This window comes from Chenopodium album, chromosome 20 (genome assembly GCF_948465745.1).
Source record: "Chenopodium album chromosome 20, dcCheAlbu1.1, whole genome shotgun sequence".
In the NCBI taxonomy this organism is placed as follows: domain Eukaryota; kingdom Viridiplantae; phylum Streptophyta; class Magnoliopsida; order Caryophyllales; family Amaranthaceae; genus Chenopodium; species Chenopodium album.
Genome location: NC_137853.1, coordinates 31,821,986 through 31,840,876, shown reverse-complemented (window position 1 = coordinate 31,840,876; position 18,891 = coordinate 31,821,986). Strand labels below are relative to the sequence as shown.

The window sequence follows — 18,891 nt, the reverse complement described above, 5'->3', positions numbered from 1 at the left end:
TTAATTTAGCTGATCTAATTTGAACTTTTTGTTTATATCTAAATTTATTTTTCTAATCGGATTTGACTTGCACACTTTTTTTTTTTCTTTACATCATCTTACATGTATGTTTACTTATGAAATGGTAATTTTATAATTCCATGGGATCCAACAATTGCCAACATTTAGATGCATGCAACGTAACCTACAAGGCTACAACATACAGAGTATATATCATTACCACTTTATCAGCCAAGTAAGTATTAGTCTATATTAACAATAATGGAAGCTAGGATTAAGGGAAATCTTTTTTTGAAATATAGTTAATGAGATTCAAACCCTGACCTTATTAGAAAAATAATTGAAGTCACCAAAATGAAAAGCTGACCAACTATTCTAAGTTTCTAACCACCTATATTTCAAACTATAGTCACCAAATTAAATTACCAGTAATTAAAGTTTCTAATTTAATCACCTATATGTAAGGCACTTCAATTAATCAATTATAGGAACTAGCTTAGTAAGTACGTAGAAGTTCAATTGTACGACATACCATAGACGGAGGGTCGAACTGCAAGCCAAGATCCCAGTCATTGTTGTCGTCATCGTCATCGTCGTAAACAATATCATATGTTGGAGTCGGATTATTAGCAATAACCTGAGCCAAACGCGTTTGAGCATCTGACTTTTCAGCACCATTTCGACGAGTTCTTTTTGAGGTGGCAAAACCTGACCCGGTACGACGATGTCCTGGCATCACCATCACCGACGAACGTAACTCTTGATCACTGCCAATAGAACTCATTATTGTGTATCGATCGGACAATCGTATGACTAGGAGAGTTATATAATACTTCGTCGTATATACTGTAGAAAAAATATATATACAAGAATTAATAATTAGCTAGGTTTATTTAGAAGCAAAGGTACAAATAAAAAGTGATCATCGGTTTCGTGTAAAACCATACTTGTTAACATGGAGCTGTTAATTAAGAAATGGTAATTAAGAATTGGTCACCAAGTTGACTGGGTGTAGATTACATGCATTCATTTGCCTTATTTTTCAAACTAAAATTAGTTAATGTGCATATTGACTTCGTGCTTCATTATGATTTACATGAAAAATGGTTAGGTGCCTAAAATATACTCCTAGTTGATTGGTATTAGGGTCTGTACGTTTTTCTCACTTTAAAATATAGAGTATTAATTGTTTGATAAATAATAAACTCATTTCACTTAAAATAAGTTTGGTTTAGCAAAATTAATTTCAAATTATTTAAAATCTCTTAATGTTAGTAATCTTGAAGAACAAATAATAAAGAATAAGAGTTAGGGGTCGCCTGGATTGGGAGGAAAAAATACAAGAGTAATTGTTCTGGAAATAAAAATGGGTTTGGCATTAGGGAAACAAATAAAGAGGGTAAATAATTCCCCTCAAAATGGGGGTAACTTTTACCTAACATCCCAGAGTAACTTTTTCCTCCCAAAATATTTCCCAGCCTACTACTCTCACGTGCCTCCTCAGCCTTCCTTCACATCTCCCTCCTCTTGTCTTCTCTCTTATTCATTTTTTTTTCAGCTCCATTATTTTTGCTTATAGCTTCTTCTTCCATAATTATTACAACATTATTGTTGCCAAACTATGAAAAATGAAATATTACCCCCTGTATTATCCCCTCATTAAATTTAGCCCCCCTTAAATATTATCCTCTTAATTATTACATGGAGTCCAGGCATGCCCTTAGTATTATATACACCTAGATAATGGTACTCCATATCCAATATGTTTGAGTTATTTTGCCTAAACCTTATGTTATTTTGCTAAAATATTCAATCTTGTGTTATTTTGCTAAAACAATACGAACTTACAAAGTATGTTATTTACTTCAACGACATGTATAAAAAACAGCATGCATGCATGAAATAACATGTACTTATTTTAAAATAACATAATATAAATTAAAATAATAAGAAGTTCACATCAAAATAACATGAATTTTATAAGGAAAAAAAGTATAGTGGAAATCAATGTTTAAAACAAAAAAAAAAATGCAAGTATTAGATAACATGTACTTATTTAAAATTAGCATATATAAAAATTGAAATAATAATAAAAAAATTCACATCAAAATAACATACTACGTAAATTTTGTAAAGCTACCATGTGCAAGGTACTCGAGTAAGATAGAAATTGCGAAGAATTATTAGTAAACATAAATTTTTATTAGTAACAATAGTATCACTTCAATATAAATAATTTTATTTTAGTATAATTAATTTAGTTTGAGTGGAAATAAAAATAGAGAGAGGGCGTTTGGTTCATTTTCACTCTGAACAATGACCTTCCTAGCTTCCTTAACTATAGGATGAAAACCTTCAGTTAAGTAAAAAATAATTCTATTCTATTCAACGAAAATGAGGTGAAGCGAATGGGGTCTTACTTGAATTTTTTTATTTTTATTTTTTGGTGCAAGAGAGGGGCAAGCAAAAATGATATATGTTTGATCCTTTCTCTGTTATTATGATGAGTTGTTTAAACAACTTTTATTGGGATACAAGTAGTCTATATATATAAGGAAAATTTTTCTTCAAAAAAAATATATGTATATAAGGAAAAATTGTAAATAATTAATAATTCCAACTTCATTGCCCTAATTTCTTTTAATAGTCCTAATTTTGGATTATTTTGGAATAATCCCAACTTTGGGGGTTATTTACTTTCTTCAATCCCTTTTAACCGATTACCGATTGAGAAGGTTAATTTTTTTTTTCATAAATATCACGTGTTTAGTCCTAATTAGCCAAAAATATTTAAAAAAGACAAAAAAAATAATAGAAAAAGAAAATAAAAAAAAAACCCAGCTAGCCCCCACTTCCCTGCCCCAGCACCACTGCCTACCGAAATCCAAATCCAACCACCCCATTCTCTTTACCCCGTTGGAAAACTAACCTCAATAACACTACTACAAAAAATTGCAAAGAAACCATTTAAAATAGGCCTAAGAGACCATGAATGGTATGGTTTCTATCTCAGTGGTCTCTTTGGATAAGAAACCACATTTTCAGTGTGATTTCTTAAATATTACTTAGATACCAAACTTGACAGAAGTATGGTGTCTTAGGTCTTTCTTTAAGCGGTTTAAGTAGAAGGATGAGAAACTTCTTTTGGAGTTAAGTATAAAACAAGGGACTTAATTCTTGCAAAATGTGGGGAAAGGGGACTCTATTTATTTTATATAGAGAAAAGGGACTGGGCTAGAATGGGTTTGGGTTTTCGGTGGGTTCTAATTAAATAAGGGAAAGAATTGAGTCCCCTTGGTTAAAGAATTGAGTCCCCTTGATTAAACAATTGAGTCACTTTGGTCAACTAAAAAAAAGGAGTATGTTTTTTTTTTTGTTTTTTTTTTTTGGTGAATATTTTAATTTAAGACCAATAAAAAAAAAGAGTTCCTTCCTCTTTTTGGAACAAAAATAAAGCATAAAATTACAATACTTTGAATGTTTATTTTCTTCATCATCTTCATTACATCCTCGACCTTCTAACTCCACATTTCTCTTTAATTAAAATCATGACCATCTCATAAACTAACTCTGACTCACGTGGACTGTCAACCAACCTACCACCTAATATAATTACACCCATCCACTTATTTATAGTTTGGGCATATTAGAAATCTCATAAAAGGATGCTTGACTTTCTTAGAAACTCTCCTTAATGACCTTCTGTTGCAATATACACTAGGCTTATCGAATTTTTTTTTTTTTTTAAAAAAAAATTTAGGGCCCTACAAGCCTTCACTAAAATTACGATGTGTGCTTCTACTACAAATGCAAGACAAATAAGCTACAAACCAGAAAGATGAAGAACATTAAAAAATTATTGAAAGAATTTTTTTTTTTTTTGGATAACAAACATTAAAAAAATTTCAAGAACAAAGCTTTTGTATTGTTGTTGTACTTTCTTAATTTCAAACAGCCATATTTTCAAAACAATCAGCAGAAATTATTAATGAAGGGATTGAATTTGTCTGGTATAATCAAGGCAATAATGAGGGGACTTAATTCTTCTTGGGCTAAAGGTGAGTTAAGTCACCTGAAAATACCCCCTAACACCAGAAATTTAACCCTAGTCCCCTTTTTCTCTATAAAATAAATAGAGTCCCCTTTCCCCACATTTTGCAAGAATTGAGTCCCCTGTATTATATTTAACTCCTTTTGTCAGAAGTGTGGTTTCTTAGATATAATATAAGAGACTAGAATTGCTACAACTATGGTCTCTTAGACTTTTTATGTAATAATAATAGATCTAATAATAATAATAATAATAATAATAATAAAAAAAAATCAGAATTCAAAATTAAACAAAACACATTTAAACGTAAATATGAAAATTATGGAGAATAAATAAAATAAACATTCTGACTTCTTTTTCATTCCTTTCAATGCTGAAGTATTGATATAATTACAAACTAATTAATGATACAATATACAATAACCCCTCAATACAACCTTAATTATCAACTACTGCGTCCGGTACAGATCTAGTAATTGATTTTTTTTTTTAAGACGAACAAAAATGTACGAGTAGCTTCCGGCATCTCCACCACCCTTGTTGCTCAAGCATTGCCATCACCACGTACAACCACCGTCTATGGATCTGAAATTCAATACAAAAATTCAACTCATACAAGATCTACATAAATTCAACCATTAAATCGAAATATTGTCTATACCCATAAACCTTTCTCTTCGGATTATACCCAAAAACTACTACAATTAAACTGAAATACAGAGAATGAACCCTATAATTTTATAAAGAATTTTAAAAAATCAAAATCTCTAAAATTTCTAAAATTGAAAACGAAAATCAATAAATCAACAATCCAGTTGAAGAAATCCCAATGACACAACAAAATGTAAACAAACCAGAAAATCCTAATTTTACAATAAAAAAAAATGATAATAACATCGAATCAAAACCAAATGAACATCGAAAAAATGAAGTTTTGTTGTGAGAAAACACCATTACCGTGCTAAAACAGCCAAATAAGTCCCAATTTGACTAGATCTACACGAATTCAAGGAGAGAGAAACCACAAATTTATCAAATTAATAGAGGGCTTTGATAGATAGGCTTACTGAGAACAATATCTATATTATAATTGTAGAGTTGTTTTTTCAACATTTAACCACAACGCTCCAAAACACCAATGCTTCAATTTGGTGCAATCTCTAATTTTATTTTTTATATATATGTTTTTATATTTTTTTGTTTGTTGTGTGTGTGTAAAATAACTACCCTATCTCTAAATTAAATAATCCATTACTTCTTTTTTCTAAAAGAAACATTTATAACTTCCACTTATAATATGAGTAGTATTTGTTTTCCTAAATAAACATATGTCCCGTGCATTAGCACGAGTACATTCTAGTTCTTGTAAATTTAAGGGGAAAAAAAATCAATATTGTTGTTGATTCGAAGTGTTCTTCTTGAGAGAGGGATGAACTAAGATGAAAAGGAGAAGAAAGAGATGAATCATGAATATTCTGGATGAATTGTGAAGAGGAATAGAAAAGGTTTAATTATAAAAAAGATTAGTGGGTTGTTAGGTATTGGGTATTGGGTATTGGGTATTGGGTAATACTTCGTATGTAGTATTAATTTGCCGCATTTTACGAGTAGTTTGCTAAAAAACCAATTTCCGTTAGTTATGGTATCTTTAACCCTTTATTTAGATTTAATTTATCTTATTTTATCAAAGATACCATACCTATTTGAAGAGTGGTTTCTTATTTTATCCTTAGAAACCATATTTCTCAAGTTAATGGTTTCTTTATTTAAGAAACCATTAAACTGATATAAATGGTGTCTTATGAGTGGTTACTTAGCCCTAATTTGTAGTAGTGTAATCCTCCCGCCGGCCATCCACTTCCTCCTACCGTCCTGTCGCCCCTCCCTTTTCTTCCCCTTGAACTACCTCCTCCCTTCCCGTAAACCCACACTCTCTCCTCGAAACACCAACTAAAATCCTCCCCCGCCCCTCCAAACACCCACGAAACCCATCCCCCCACCCTCGAAACACCTGGGTGGAAACCGCTACTTGAAGTAGTGGTTTTCCTACATAAACCGCTTCTTCAAGTAACGGTTTCATCAAAAACCCGAAAAAAATATTTATTCATCTAAACCGCTGACGTGGACAGTAATCTTAGAATTAATAAGATAATGACTATTTTTATGGAATTACAATTCTTGGGAGCATTATTTATGGAAAGCACTTCAAAAAAAAGTGTGGTAAAATCAATTTTAGATGCTTTGAGGTTTAGTTATTGAGGAATGAGGAGGTGCAGGGATGGTTAGTCCCTCCTTCTCCCCGTAGTTTACCGTGCAAAAAAAAAAAAATTACAAAAATATTGTTAATTTTCCTATATTAAATTAAATGAAATTGGAAAGCAAAATACCAAAAAATACTTTTGCCTGAACCAGATAGACAAACCAAGTTAAACTTGGATTTGCTCTCAAAAAAAAAAACCAAGTTAAACTCGGATTTTGTACGAGAAAATACTCGTTAATATGCGATATTAACGAGCTGTGTTAATATGGGGTTACAACGGTCTTTTCCAGACTTTCACTAAGGGTACGATGGTCTATTAATTTGCTGGAGCCGACGACCCTCCAAGACTTTGCTGGAAATTGAGCCTCAAACCTTGAATTCCGACTCACCCACGAAGGTCCCCTCAAATTTTCTGTAGATTGCAGAGCATTTCGAAAATAACGGATGCGGAGATGTAAAAATGAAAGTCAAAACGGGAAGCAAAAATAAGGTTAACCTTTGACTAACGTGGGAGTTAAATGCCAGCACACCACCAATTGGATAAAATATTAAAATAATCAGCGAACTCCATGTATTTGCGAATTTGCACTATATTGACATTCATTGTCAATATCGCATATTAACTGGGCAAAGCTCGATTTTGTACTCCTCCTATGTCTAATTTTTCTTTTTCCTCTTTTGGATCTTATTTCATCACGAACTTACCCTGCCTCGCTGCACACCCTTCCCCCTCTCTCCTCCATTGAAGCGTACTCTCAATTCTCCATTGAAGCGACTTCTGAGCTCTCTCTTCTCAATTGAAGCACCTTCTCAAGTAAGATTTCAAATTTATTTTAATTATCGAACATCAATTTAGGGATCAAATTTCACGATATAGTGTTAATCGTTGATTATTGATTTAATTATCAGTATACTCAAATTAGGGATCTTCTAATGTGGATTATTGTAGTATTGATTATAATCACTCAAGTTATGAAAGATCATAACAACTGATTTCACTGCTAGAATTTAATTAATTCATATTCTTAAGCGAGGAGAATTTAATGTAGATTTTCGAGTTGGTTTGACAATTGAATCAAATTTAGTTGGTAATGTGTTGCAGAATTTGGTTTATACGTAGTATAACCCTTTAATGTCATGAAGAAACTTTGAATCAAAATTAGTTGATAATGTGTTGCAGACTTTGGTTTATATAACCTTATAACCCTTTAATGTCAGGAAGAAACTAGAATAAGAACCTTCTCTCGGCCTCGGCGGCTGCCCCGCTTGCCTTCGGTTAGGGACAGCTTAATCTGACATTCAAGAGTTTAAAGACTCCAAATTTAATCATTTGATATTGGATAATAATTCAATCATTTGGGGTTACAAATTTTAATTTACATTTTTCTGTGAATTACTGATGTTCAGGTTAGCACGAACGCCGTTGAAGTGGCAGGTTAATTAGGATGGATTTTGTATCTGGCTATAAGGTTCATCTCAATCCCTCTTGCATATGTCATCTATCTTTGTAAACTTTTACTCACATTTCATCTGTGATTTCGGGTGTGATGATAATTGTTGATTAATGTGATGTTAGTCGTTTTACTATTCTTGGCACTATGGCAGCATCATAAATTATGCATCTTGTTATTGAATTGATCAATGTGAGGTCAAAGATAGTGTCGAGTCAGGGCATTTATAAACTTAGAGTGTATTTTCGGGTTTTTGTGTACTATTTTATTATCTATGGGATAAGGCTTTGTACCGCAGCTTCCTTACTCAGCCTTAGGCAATTAGGTGGGAGCCTGTTTGTAGGCGTTGGAAAATTGGGGTAATTTTTTTGTTAATGTTGAGAAATAATTGTATACTAGTCTATATTGACTTTCTTGGGGAATGAGTTTCCTTAATAATGCTTGTAGTTGATGTAAGCATTGGGAGTTTGAATTTTTGTTTGCCTTTTATATTGAATTATCTTTTGACAGCACTAAGAGCATTTTGAAATTTTGGCAATCTTTTGACAGGGAGTTGTTGGGCGTGTGTTCGGAAATGATAATGCTACTTCAAATGAAGATAGGTGAGTTGTTGTGCATGTTTTCAGTGGCTAATTTACATACATTTTCTATGAAATATACTGGGAATTATGGCTTATTTTAACTAACCTCTCCCTCCATTTGGAAATAATAGTCAGATTAGCTATTTTAGGATCTTTGTAAAAAGTTGCATTTTCTAAAGTAGTTATGATTTGTCTTTGGCTATCCCTATATACTCTTATAAAGGGTAGTAACAAGGAGAACATGAGAATAATCAAACTGCGATGGAGGCTCATTGATTAAACAGTGTCATATCCTATATTTTATTATGTTGATATTGATTTCGGATGAAGAAAGTTGTTATTATTAGAATGACACTTCAAGAACCTTAACTGAATGCATTTCGAGGTTTAGTTGAATGACTATGATGGGCAGATAAAACCTTCACTTTCAATTATAGCAATAAGTCTTCAAGGATCTGAAAGAGAAGCTTGTCTCCCATTATGCCAGGGATTTTTGAAGTTTGATCCTGTGGTACATTATGTTATATGATTGAAGCGTTATAGGATTACTTGAAACTTAGTTGATGAATGAATAATATTGCTGTTGGATTTGGGGTTAAAGGTTGGTGTAGCTATCTGTACATTCAATTAAATGTGATAAACTGATAATATTCCAATGCTAAAGATTTTGGGGGTAAATCATACTTCCTTTGTTCCCTAAATATTGCAAACTGGGGATGGAACACGAATTTGAAGAAGAGGAGAGGGATAGAGAGGAATAAATATGGGGACCCATGTGATTAGGAGAGCAAAAGAGAGAAAACATGTGCAAATACGGAAATGTTGCAATATTTGTGAAACTTCCGGAAATGGTAATTGTTGCAATTTTTGTGGAATGGAGTAAGTATGACTTTTTTATGGACAATTTGGGGAGGTAAATTATTGTGCTGAAAAGAGGGAGATCAAAGTTTTATAGATGGAAGGTTATTGGGAGGTGTATTATCAGGCTAAAGATTGCTCATTTCCTAATGGGAATGATTTGAATGAAGCTTAATGGGTTGTAATGAACTAGAAATTTGTGCCAGAAAAGTGCTGGGGAAAGAAGTTAAAATTTTGCATTAAGACCTGGAAATAAAAGATAATACAACTATACAAGTATACAAGTATGTAATAGACTAGACTAATAGATAGGGGTAGTAGTGTAGGCAAAGCATAATTAGTTGTTAAAATCAGCGTTAACTCGTAAAGAGGAAGGAAATGCTATATGAAGAGGAGATTGGTGAGAGAAATTTATGGAGATTTTTGTTGAGTATTATTTTTAGTTTGTGTTAGCACTTTGGAGAGAACAAGCCTCTCAAGACAATTTCTAACTACCATAAACCCTAAATTAATAATAATTCTAACTAACACGCAAGGTTAATGTGTTGAAGTCAATCAGATGAAACAGGCGTAAGCCCACAAGTTGTCCATTAAGTAACTAAAATTAGTCCAAATAACCTATTGTAACTTTGAATTATAGAATAATCCTCAACTAATAATTACATAGGTCAACTAAATTAAATGTTTTTGAGTCTTGCATCCACACTAGAAAAGCTTGTCACTTTATCCCTACTTTTCCTTCTTTCCATCACCCTTAGCTCTGCCAAGTACCATGATTTTGTGACACATCTAGCAAAGCATTCTATCATCAATTGCATTCTTCTGCAAATAACCGGGAACTTTCTTGTAAATTGTATATTGATGTTGGGGAGAGAAAAGGGGTAATTTGGCAGGGATAAGGGACCTATACAAGTATACAGAGCGTCAAAAGGTATGACAGAAAATGTAGAGCCTAATGTTTCTCCTATATCTGCAAGCATGAATAGTATTAGGAGATTTATCTTGTTTTCTATTAGTAGGAGCCTGTGATTTTCTTGAAAGGTAGGTAATATTGCCATTTTTGTGATCTTTCCACTCCTCACTGTATATGCTGAATCATTGGTTCTCTTTGGTTGATAGTTATGTTGAACGGTTGCTTGATCGAATAAATAATGGTGCAAAGGCTGAGGATAGAAGGATGGCAATGGTTGAACTTCAATCTGTTGTTGCAGAAAACCATTCTGCACAGCTAGCTTTTGGAGCAATGGGTTGGTATCTTTCTCATGGTTAAATACTTCTTGGACTGCAATAACTAGATTGATTTCTCTCATATTTACTCTTTTGGGTTTGCAGGCATGCCAGTATTGCTAAGTGTGCTGAAGGATGAGCGAGATGACGTAGAAATGGTTTGAATTCTTCACTTTTATTAGACAATATTTTTACTAACTATTAGTGATGTATATGATACTGCTACTAGTGCTGTATTTACTTATCATATGCTCATTAATGAACTCCTACCATCCCATATTAAGTGCTACATACAATTTTATAATATCAGCAAAAACTTTCACTGTACCTTTTTCACGAAAACATAAGACAATAAAGTATTATGTGGGATCTTAATAGATTCAATTCAACGTTTATTACAATCCTTTCCTGGAATTCAAATATACTCTATATGAGGGTCCTTCATTGTGCTTCCCAGACTTCCCTATGATTTTTCAAACATAAAATTTCTATTGTTTATCTCTTTTATCGATCCACTAGACTCGTCTCTGTACATTATACTTTCTAGTAAAGCTTCTATTCTGAGTAACTGAGATGACAAGAGACGGATCTCAAATTTTCCAACCTGGTGGATATTGAACTTACTGCAGTTTAGGGAATTCCAGTGACTCTGGAGTTCAAGCTGTGTACTTCCTCCATCTCATCAATCTTCTTCTTCATTGTAACAATTAAAAACTAAAGAGGGAGAGGGGGGGGGGGGGGGGGGGGTTGAGTTCAAACTGTGTACTTCCTCCATCTCATTAATCTTCTTCTTCATTGTAACAATTAAAAACTAAAGAGGGAGGGGGGGGGGTCCATTTATTTTTATTTTCCTTGAAAGGAATAAAGTAAAAGTAGAAAGATATAAGGGGTACACACATAAATGGAAAGTAGAAAGATCAATGAAGAACAGAGGGAATATCTGAAGTTTGACATTTTTAAAACTACTGGTTTCATCTTTCCTTTTGCCTGAATGATATTCATGTTGTGATGGGCACAAATATTTGGGGTTTTGTTACTGTAGAGCGTAGACCATATTATCTTTGTAATTTTTTCCTTCAGATACTGACACTGTGCTTAATACGTAGAACCTTTTTTCCCCATACTTTCCAGTGAATAACAGTGTTGGTTGGTTTACTTAGCAGAACAGAGCCCATTATGTATTTTCTTTGTAGCCTGATAGTTGCTTATAAATGTCGAGTCACTAACATATTTTCTACTTGATGCATACAGATTCGGGGTGCTTTAGAAACCCTTGTTAGTTCTTTAACTCCTCTTAATCATGTAAAAATGGCAAAGATTGAAGTAGAGCCATCTAAATTGAATGCTGATTTATTATCAAGAGAAGTAGACAACATATCTCTCCTTCTCAGCTTGTTGGTGAGAATTGTTTATTAATCTGATTCATTTAGTCATATAATTAACTGAGTTCTTTGTTTGTCTAATGTGCAATTTTTTTCACCTTTCAGGCAGAGGATGATTTCTATGTAAGATACTATACCCTACAAGTATTAACTGCTCTTCTCACAAATTCGCTAAACAGGTGTTTGTCTACCTGTATATTTTCCCTCTTATAGTCTACTTCCTCCGTTCTTTTTTTAGCTAACATATTTTTCTATCGTGTTTGCCGACACACAATTTTAACGATGAATATCTCTAATTATCGTGTAAAAATCTATAAAAAGTTGATATTAATAAAATTTACATTGAGACGATTCAAACAAGTTACCACATGACTATGTTTTGTCGTAGCTATAAATCACAAAAGCTAGTCAAAGTACAATTTATGAATAGTGTCAAAAGACAAAACGTGTCAACTAAAAAAAAAAAAAGGAGGAAGTATTATTTTTTGAGCTGTATAGTGACTCATGATGCACTGATGTTCAGATTACAAGAGTCAATCTTGACAATTCCTCGTGGCATAACTCGACTAATGGACATGCTGATGGATCGTGAGGTAATGTGTTAATAGAAATGCTAAATTTTCTTGCAGTAGCTCCGGGTCTGACATAAATATGTATAACTGGTTTTCACAATAGTTATCTTACTGATATTAAGTTGGGATGCCATACCTTTTTTTATTTTTTTTTGGGTAATCCCTGGATATGACTTTCTAATATTATGTATACTTGCCATACATACTTTGTTAAAAATGCTTCTGTTTCCCCCCTCATTTTACCTTTTGTTTTGCCTTCCCCTCGATATTATTTTGGGCCTTGCTGAAACATGTTATCTGGTCTTTTTGCTAGGTTATACGCAATGAGGCATTGCTGCTCCTTACGTATTTGACTCGTGCAGCTGAGGTTGGAATTCCTCATTGAAGCTTTACTTGAGTAGTTGGCATGCATCGTGTTTACTAATTATTGTTTCTTTTATGTAGGAAATACAAAAAATTGTAGTGTTTGAAGGAGCTTTTGAGAAGATATTTACCATTATGAAAGAGGAAGGTGGTTCGGATGGTGGAGTTGTTGTTCAGGTGAGCTGATTCTCAGACTCAGTGTGCAATTGTGCGTCTATCCATACTTTGGGAAGCTTTTCTTCTTTACTCTTAACAAAAGAAATTATAGTAAAAAAATTTGTATACTAACAAAATAAGAGGAATAGCTGTCTTAAAATATTTGTCAGTCATGCTGTATAACAAGTAGCAACATGAAATAAAACCCCGTAACTCTGTAAGGTTGCACCAAATTGCATCAATTATGCTATCCTTTCCTCTTTAGATTCTTGTTTGTCAATCTATAAAAGACTTAGATCTCTTACCAAAAATTGGATTGTTATGAACTTGGGCTTGGTATGTTCAGTCTTCTCAATAACACATCCTTGTAACCTGATGCTAAAGAATGACATTTGGATTTTGAACTTAGAGCTCTGATGCCTTTGCTTCTCTTTGTTTGATACTGTTTATTTTTACGGCCTGAATGATCTGAAGTTAATAGAGCTTATGCTTACTTCATTTTTCCGCAGGATTGTCTTCAACTCTTGAATAATATTTTGCGTAACAATACCTCTAATCAGGTAAGTTCCTAATGAATTTGTTGGCCTGGTTGTATATTGACCTTATCCTACTGCTAACTATGTCCTTTCACATCCGTGGATTAGACTCTATTGAGGGAGACAGTGGGATTTGATCCTATAATATCACTTTTGAGGCTTCGAGGAGTCTCTTATAGCTTTACACAGCAAAAGGTTGGAAACTTATGTAACCTGATACAGTTGTTTATTTGTAAAAACTATGTTCTTGACTTTGAATGGCTCACTGGTATCTTTTATTCTCCTGTTAAAAACCATCATACCAGTAGACAATAAATCTGCTCAGCACATTGGAGACTGTTAATCTGCTGATAGCCAGTGGCCCACAAGCTGAAACAGGGAAAGATACGAATAGTATGACCAACAAAACTGTCTTGGTTCAGGTTTGTCAAATCCTTATTTTTATTGCACTTTTGTTTTTGCTTGCCTTGAGAGGGAATTTTTTTAATCTTTATTTTTTATATCTTCTACTCATTTATTGCAGAGAAAAGTATTGGATTATCTCCTTATGCTAGGAGTTGAAAGCCAATGGGCTCCTGTTACTGTTCGTTGTGCGGTATGATAAATTCTTCTTTATGGTTCTCTGTTGGTAGTATTATTCATCCTGACGGATCCTACTATTGTTGATGCTGTTTTCTCTACTGGTGATGTGTGCAACCATAATCTTCACAATAGTGTTGCTAAATTGTTTCAGGCACTACATTGTATTGGTGATATGATTGCTCGACATCCTAAGAACATTGATGAGCTCGCTAGTAAAGTGCTTGGAGAAGAACCACAAGTAGAACCTGCTCTAAATTCCATCCTTCGAATCATTTTGCGAACTTCTAGCATGCAAGAGTTTATTGATGCCGATTATGTTTTCAAGAACTTTTGTGAGGTAGGTAACCTGAAGTCTAGAATGACTTTTTTAATTAATTAATTAATTTATTTATTTATTTATTTTTTTTTAAAAAAAAAATAGAATGGGGGAAAAAATGGGGAGAAATGGAGTATGTGATGAACAGATAGTGCTGTAAGGAGCCATAACCTAGTCCATTAGCTTTTTTGATATAGTCTTTAAGGACCATGGGAGGACTGAATTGGTATGTCACTGATAGCCCTCTTGGCGAGTGGTAAAAAATGGTGGTACGTGACTGAATTTTTTACTGAAATATGAAAGTAAAATTAGTGTTCATTCCCATGGTAATGCTAGTTCACTCCAAATTATCAATTTTTCTTCACAAATGTTCATTACCAACCATTACGATTTGTGGGGTAGTATTAGGCGGTAATGGAAATTTTTGAAGAAAAACACAAGTTTGGTAATGACTTATAGAGTATAGACACTATGATGTTATTTTGCTTGCTAAAATTACATTTAAATTCATTCTCATTGCCATTATTTACAAACTGCTACCATACGGGCCATGATGGTTGGAAATGATTTTTTTTTTTTTTTTGTCTACCTTGCTTTAAACAGAATAATCCTGATGGTCAGAGACTATTAGCATCCACATTGACACCCCAGCCACAGTCAATGGCTCATGCTCCACTAGAAGATGATGTAAATATGTCATTTGGAAGGTTCTTTTCTGACATCCCACCTATTTTTTTTTTTTTCCCATCTTTATCTTTGCAGTATTGTTTGATTAAGGTAGTTATTCAGAAAAGGTCTCTGTTTTGCAGTATGCTGCTCCATGGTCTGTCGATGAGTGAAAGTGATGGTGATCTTGAGGTAATATTTGATATATATTGGCGATTTGATAAAGAACCTATAACAACGAACATATTATGAGTATATGTTTTCAGTCAATCCATTGATGGTCTTTGTAGCAATTTGCAAACCTATGTTTGTGACTAACTTCATGAATTCTATCTTGACATTAACTGTTAGTCTTGCTGTACAGGAGAAGGGCTATGAATGCCAACAACGACAAAGGCCCTGTGCAATTTTTTAAAATCAGGCCCTTAATTCATAAATTCAAAGATAATATACACAATTTTTATTAACGAAACAAAAAACTTTACTTAATTATCAATTTTATGATAAAATTGAAAATTAAAAGAGCAGGATTCAAAGTTCATTGTCAAAACCCAAAAATTAAATGTATGATGCACATGTTTTCTCTTTGTATATATTGAAAGTAATACACAATATAACAAAATTCCAAAATTGAGGCCCCTTTTTTTGGGCCCTATGCGGTCACTAACCTTGCATATGCTCAAAACCATCCCATGCTATATTTTAAATGGTAAGCAGTGTTGAAACTCCGACATCTTAAATGGCATATGGTGGTTGTGTAGGCCTCCAAGTATTAGCTGATGTCACAATCTCTTACTATGATACCTCCATAAGAGTAAATTTAAAGTGAAACCTCCCTTTCCTTTGAAATAATAGAGAAGAAATGGAAAATAGAAGACTTAGTGTTTTTGTTAAACATTTTTCCTGTTCTCTTCATACATAACATATATACCTGTATTATTTTACTTCCGTCAATGTCCATTTGTCTACTATAGTTACTTGGTTTATAAAACGGTCAGTAATAGTATTTATTTATTTTTTGTTGGTGCAGATATGTGCACGGGCTGCTAGTGTTTTGTCTCATATGCTGAAGGACAACACCCAGTGCAAAGAGAAGGTATATTTTCTTATTTATTTATTTCTCTGTACTAATCATCTTATATTTATGTTCTAAACTTCTGTTCCCACCGGAAAACCCATAATCTCTTATCTCATTGCCCCTTCTAATTCACCTTCTCCAGCTTATATTTGGCCTGTGTTATGCTTACATGTCGTTGTTGTAATTTAATTTAATAAAAATTTCAGGCTTTAAAAGTTGAGCTGGGGGCAACAATGCAGTCTATGGGGACTCCTGAGCCATTAATGCACCGCATGGTAAAGTACTTGGCTGTTTCTTCTTCCATGGATAATAAAGATGGAAAGTCAAATGGCAAAGCAGATCTTTACATTCAGGAAATGATTCTAAAACTTCTGATAGTATGGCTTGTTGATTGCCCTAGTGCGGTGGATTGTTTTCTTGATGCACGCCCCCATCTCACCTATCTTCTTGAGTTGCTCTCAAATCAATCTGCAACGGTATTCACTCGGGGGCTAGCTGCTGTTCTTTTGGGAGAGTGTGTTCTGTACAATAAGTGTATTGAAAATGGTAAAGATTCTTACGGCATAGTTGATACAATCAGTCAAAAAGCTGGGCTTACCTCATTCTTTCTGAAGTTTGATGAGATGCAAAAGAACTTCCTGTTTTCCTCCAAGAAGCTTTCTGAGCACAAACCTTTGACTAGATCCAATGGTGCTAGTATGGAGGATGTTGACAACGAACAAAATGATGCTAGTGTGACGGATAAGAGAACTGATAATGAGGTGCATCCAATTCTGGCTTCACTCTTTGATGCTGGCTTTGTTGCAATGGTTGGTAGTTTGGAAGCTAACATAAGAGAGAGATTTGTCGAGGTTTATAGTAATCCAAAAGCAAAGGTGGCAGTTGTTCCTGCTGAATTGGATCAAAGAAGTGGGGAAAGTGATGGGGATTATATTAAGCGTCTTAAAACCTTCGTGGAGAAACAGTGCTCTGAAATCCAGGTAAACAGTTTATCTGAAGCCTTTATCTACCTCCATTCCTTCCAATTTTTAGTTTTCTTTCATTTATTGTGAACCAATGGAAATGACTTTGATAAATTGTGAACTATTATGTCTCGTGAAGGATCTCCTTGGCCGTAATGCTAGCTTAGCTGAAGGCATGGCTATGTCAGGCACAGGGTCTGAGCAAAAGACTAGTGGGCCGTCAGAGAGAGTCCAGGTGGAGACATACCGCAGAGAACTTCGAGAAGCAACTCAGCGACTTGAGATGTTCAAGAATGAGAATGCTAAACTTGGAAATGATGTTTCCATGTACCAGAATTTGGCTAGTAAGATGGAGTCTGAGTTGAAGAGCTTATCCGATGCTTATTGCAGTCTGGAACAGGCCAACTCCCAACTAGAGAAAGAGGTTAAGACTTTAAGAAGTGGGGGCGCTTCACCTTACCCAGATATCGAGGCAATCAAAGAGGAAGCGAGAGAAGAAGCACAGAAGGATAGTGAGGCAGAGTTAAATGATTTACTTGTTTGCTTAGGGCAAGAGCAAAGCAAAGTCGAGAGACTTACTGCTAGGCTGCTGGAGCTTGGGGAGGATGTTGACCAGCTGCTTGAAGGAGTTGGAGACGATACTGGCTTACCAGACGATGATGATGAAGATGATGAGGAGTGATTTATGAACTATGTAAAATCTCTTTTTCTTATCCACTCTTGCAGAATTACGTATTTATTTATTTGCATGTGTTAAGTTATTACCATGTCCTGTACATTATCTCTAGTCAGTTGTACAGTTGATTTGTTGATGGTACACAGGAATTGGATTATAATCCGTTATGTGAGCCAGAATTCGAAGTTACTCTTGGAAGTACTTTGTAATAATCACTGCCTAAGATCAATTAAAAACACCTCACCAAGTTGGGCGTATCATGTACATCGATCGATTGAAGACTAATTAGTAATTACATGAATGTTTCTTTGGGAGGGAATTGGCATGCAAAATCTGTAAAATGCCATGTTAAGTTCTAAACTGAAAAACAAGCAGGTTAAAACTAATAAGGTGATCCACGTTTGTCATGAATTAGCTTACCTTATACGGAGTCTGTTTCTCCTGTTAAATAAATATCTTATACAATCGTTGTATATCTTACACAAGCTGAATGACAACTTTCGCCGAATGTAAGAAGTTGTGAGTTTAGATCAACTACTACGAGAGGGGGGGTGAATAGTAGTAGGTTCCAATTGTGAAACTTATGCGGAAATAAAAAACAAAACATAAAAACACGACAAGATTTTACGAGGAAACCTTCCAGGGCCTAACTGGAAGTAAAACCTTGGCCCTTTTCGGAACTTTTAAACAAACTCCACTATTGTAGGCAACTCTTCTAGTACAAGCTATTATTAGAGACCTTTTTCACAAGTTCCACCAAGGAGACTTGCTACCTGATAGGAACCTATCTTACCCAACCTGAGACCCACTCAGGTTCTCTCAGCACTACTCAAGTGCCTACACTCTGCTTCCTCACTGAAGCTTACTCACTGTGCTTTCACAGCTACCACTTGAATTTTAGAGAATTAAAACTCCTACACTCAAATGTGAATTGTCAATAATCCACAAACTCCCCAAAAACCAATTACAACACAAAGGCTCACTTTAACACATAAATGGAAAGCTTCAAAGCTACACATGAAATCCCAAATCAAAACGATAAAGCTTAAACCTTTGGCAAACTTACTCTTAAGCACAAAGTGGTTTTCAAGCTTAAAACTCTCACTTTGCTTCACTGTGTCACTTCTATATTTATAAAGGTTCCTCAGTTCACAAAGTAGGGTTTTGTAAAGAT

General features: G+C 34.2%; 1 protein-coding gene and 1 long non-coding RNA gene across 3 annotated transcripts; one reads left to right on the top strand and one right to left on the bottom strand.

Moving 5' to 3' along the window:
- Window positions 1–4,382: 4,382 nt before the first annotated feature.
- LOC145599434 (uncharacterized) lies at window positions 4,383–5,134 on the bottom strand. Its single transcript, XR_014103753.1, has 2 exons — window positions 5,009–5,134; window positions 4,383–4,636 (listed from the first exon to the last, which is right to left on the bottom strand). It is a non-coding gene; the product is annotated as an uncharacterized LOC145599434 (long non-coding RNA).
- A 1,817-nt stretch (window positions 5,135–6,951) lies between these two features.
- Window positions 6,952–17,906, top strand: LOC145597929 (golgin candidate 6-like). Of its 2 annotated transcripts, XM_081654202.1 has the most exons (21): window positions 6,952–7,125; window positions 7,530–7,586; window positions 7,719–7,780; window positions 8,312–8,364; window positions 10,321–10,448; window positions 10,534–10,586; window positions 11,680–11,826; window positions 11,916–11,989; window positions 12,334–12,403; window positions 12,696–12,749; window positions 12,827–12,922; window positions 13,411–13,461; window positions 13,546–13,632; window positions 13,746–13,859; window positions 13,961–14,032; window positions 14,171–14,356; window positions 14,939–15,042; window positions 15,145–15,193; window positions 16,032–16,097; window positions 16,286–17,059; window positions 17,181–17,906. In XM_081654202.1, the coding sequence occupies exons 3-21, from the start codon at window positions 7,757–7,759 to the stop codon at window positions 17,721–17,723; spliced, it is 2,745 nt and encodes a 914-aa protein (XP_081510328.1). In that variant the 5' UTR covers window positions 6,952–7,125; window positions 7,530–7,586; window positions 7,719–7,756; the 3' UTR covers window positions 17,724–17,906. The 2 variants fall into 2 exon arrangements, with proteins under 2 accessions (XP_081510328.1, XP_081510327.1); XM_081654201.1 differs by lacking the exon at window positions 7,530–7,586.
- Window positions 17,907–18,891: the final 985 nt, after the last annotated feature.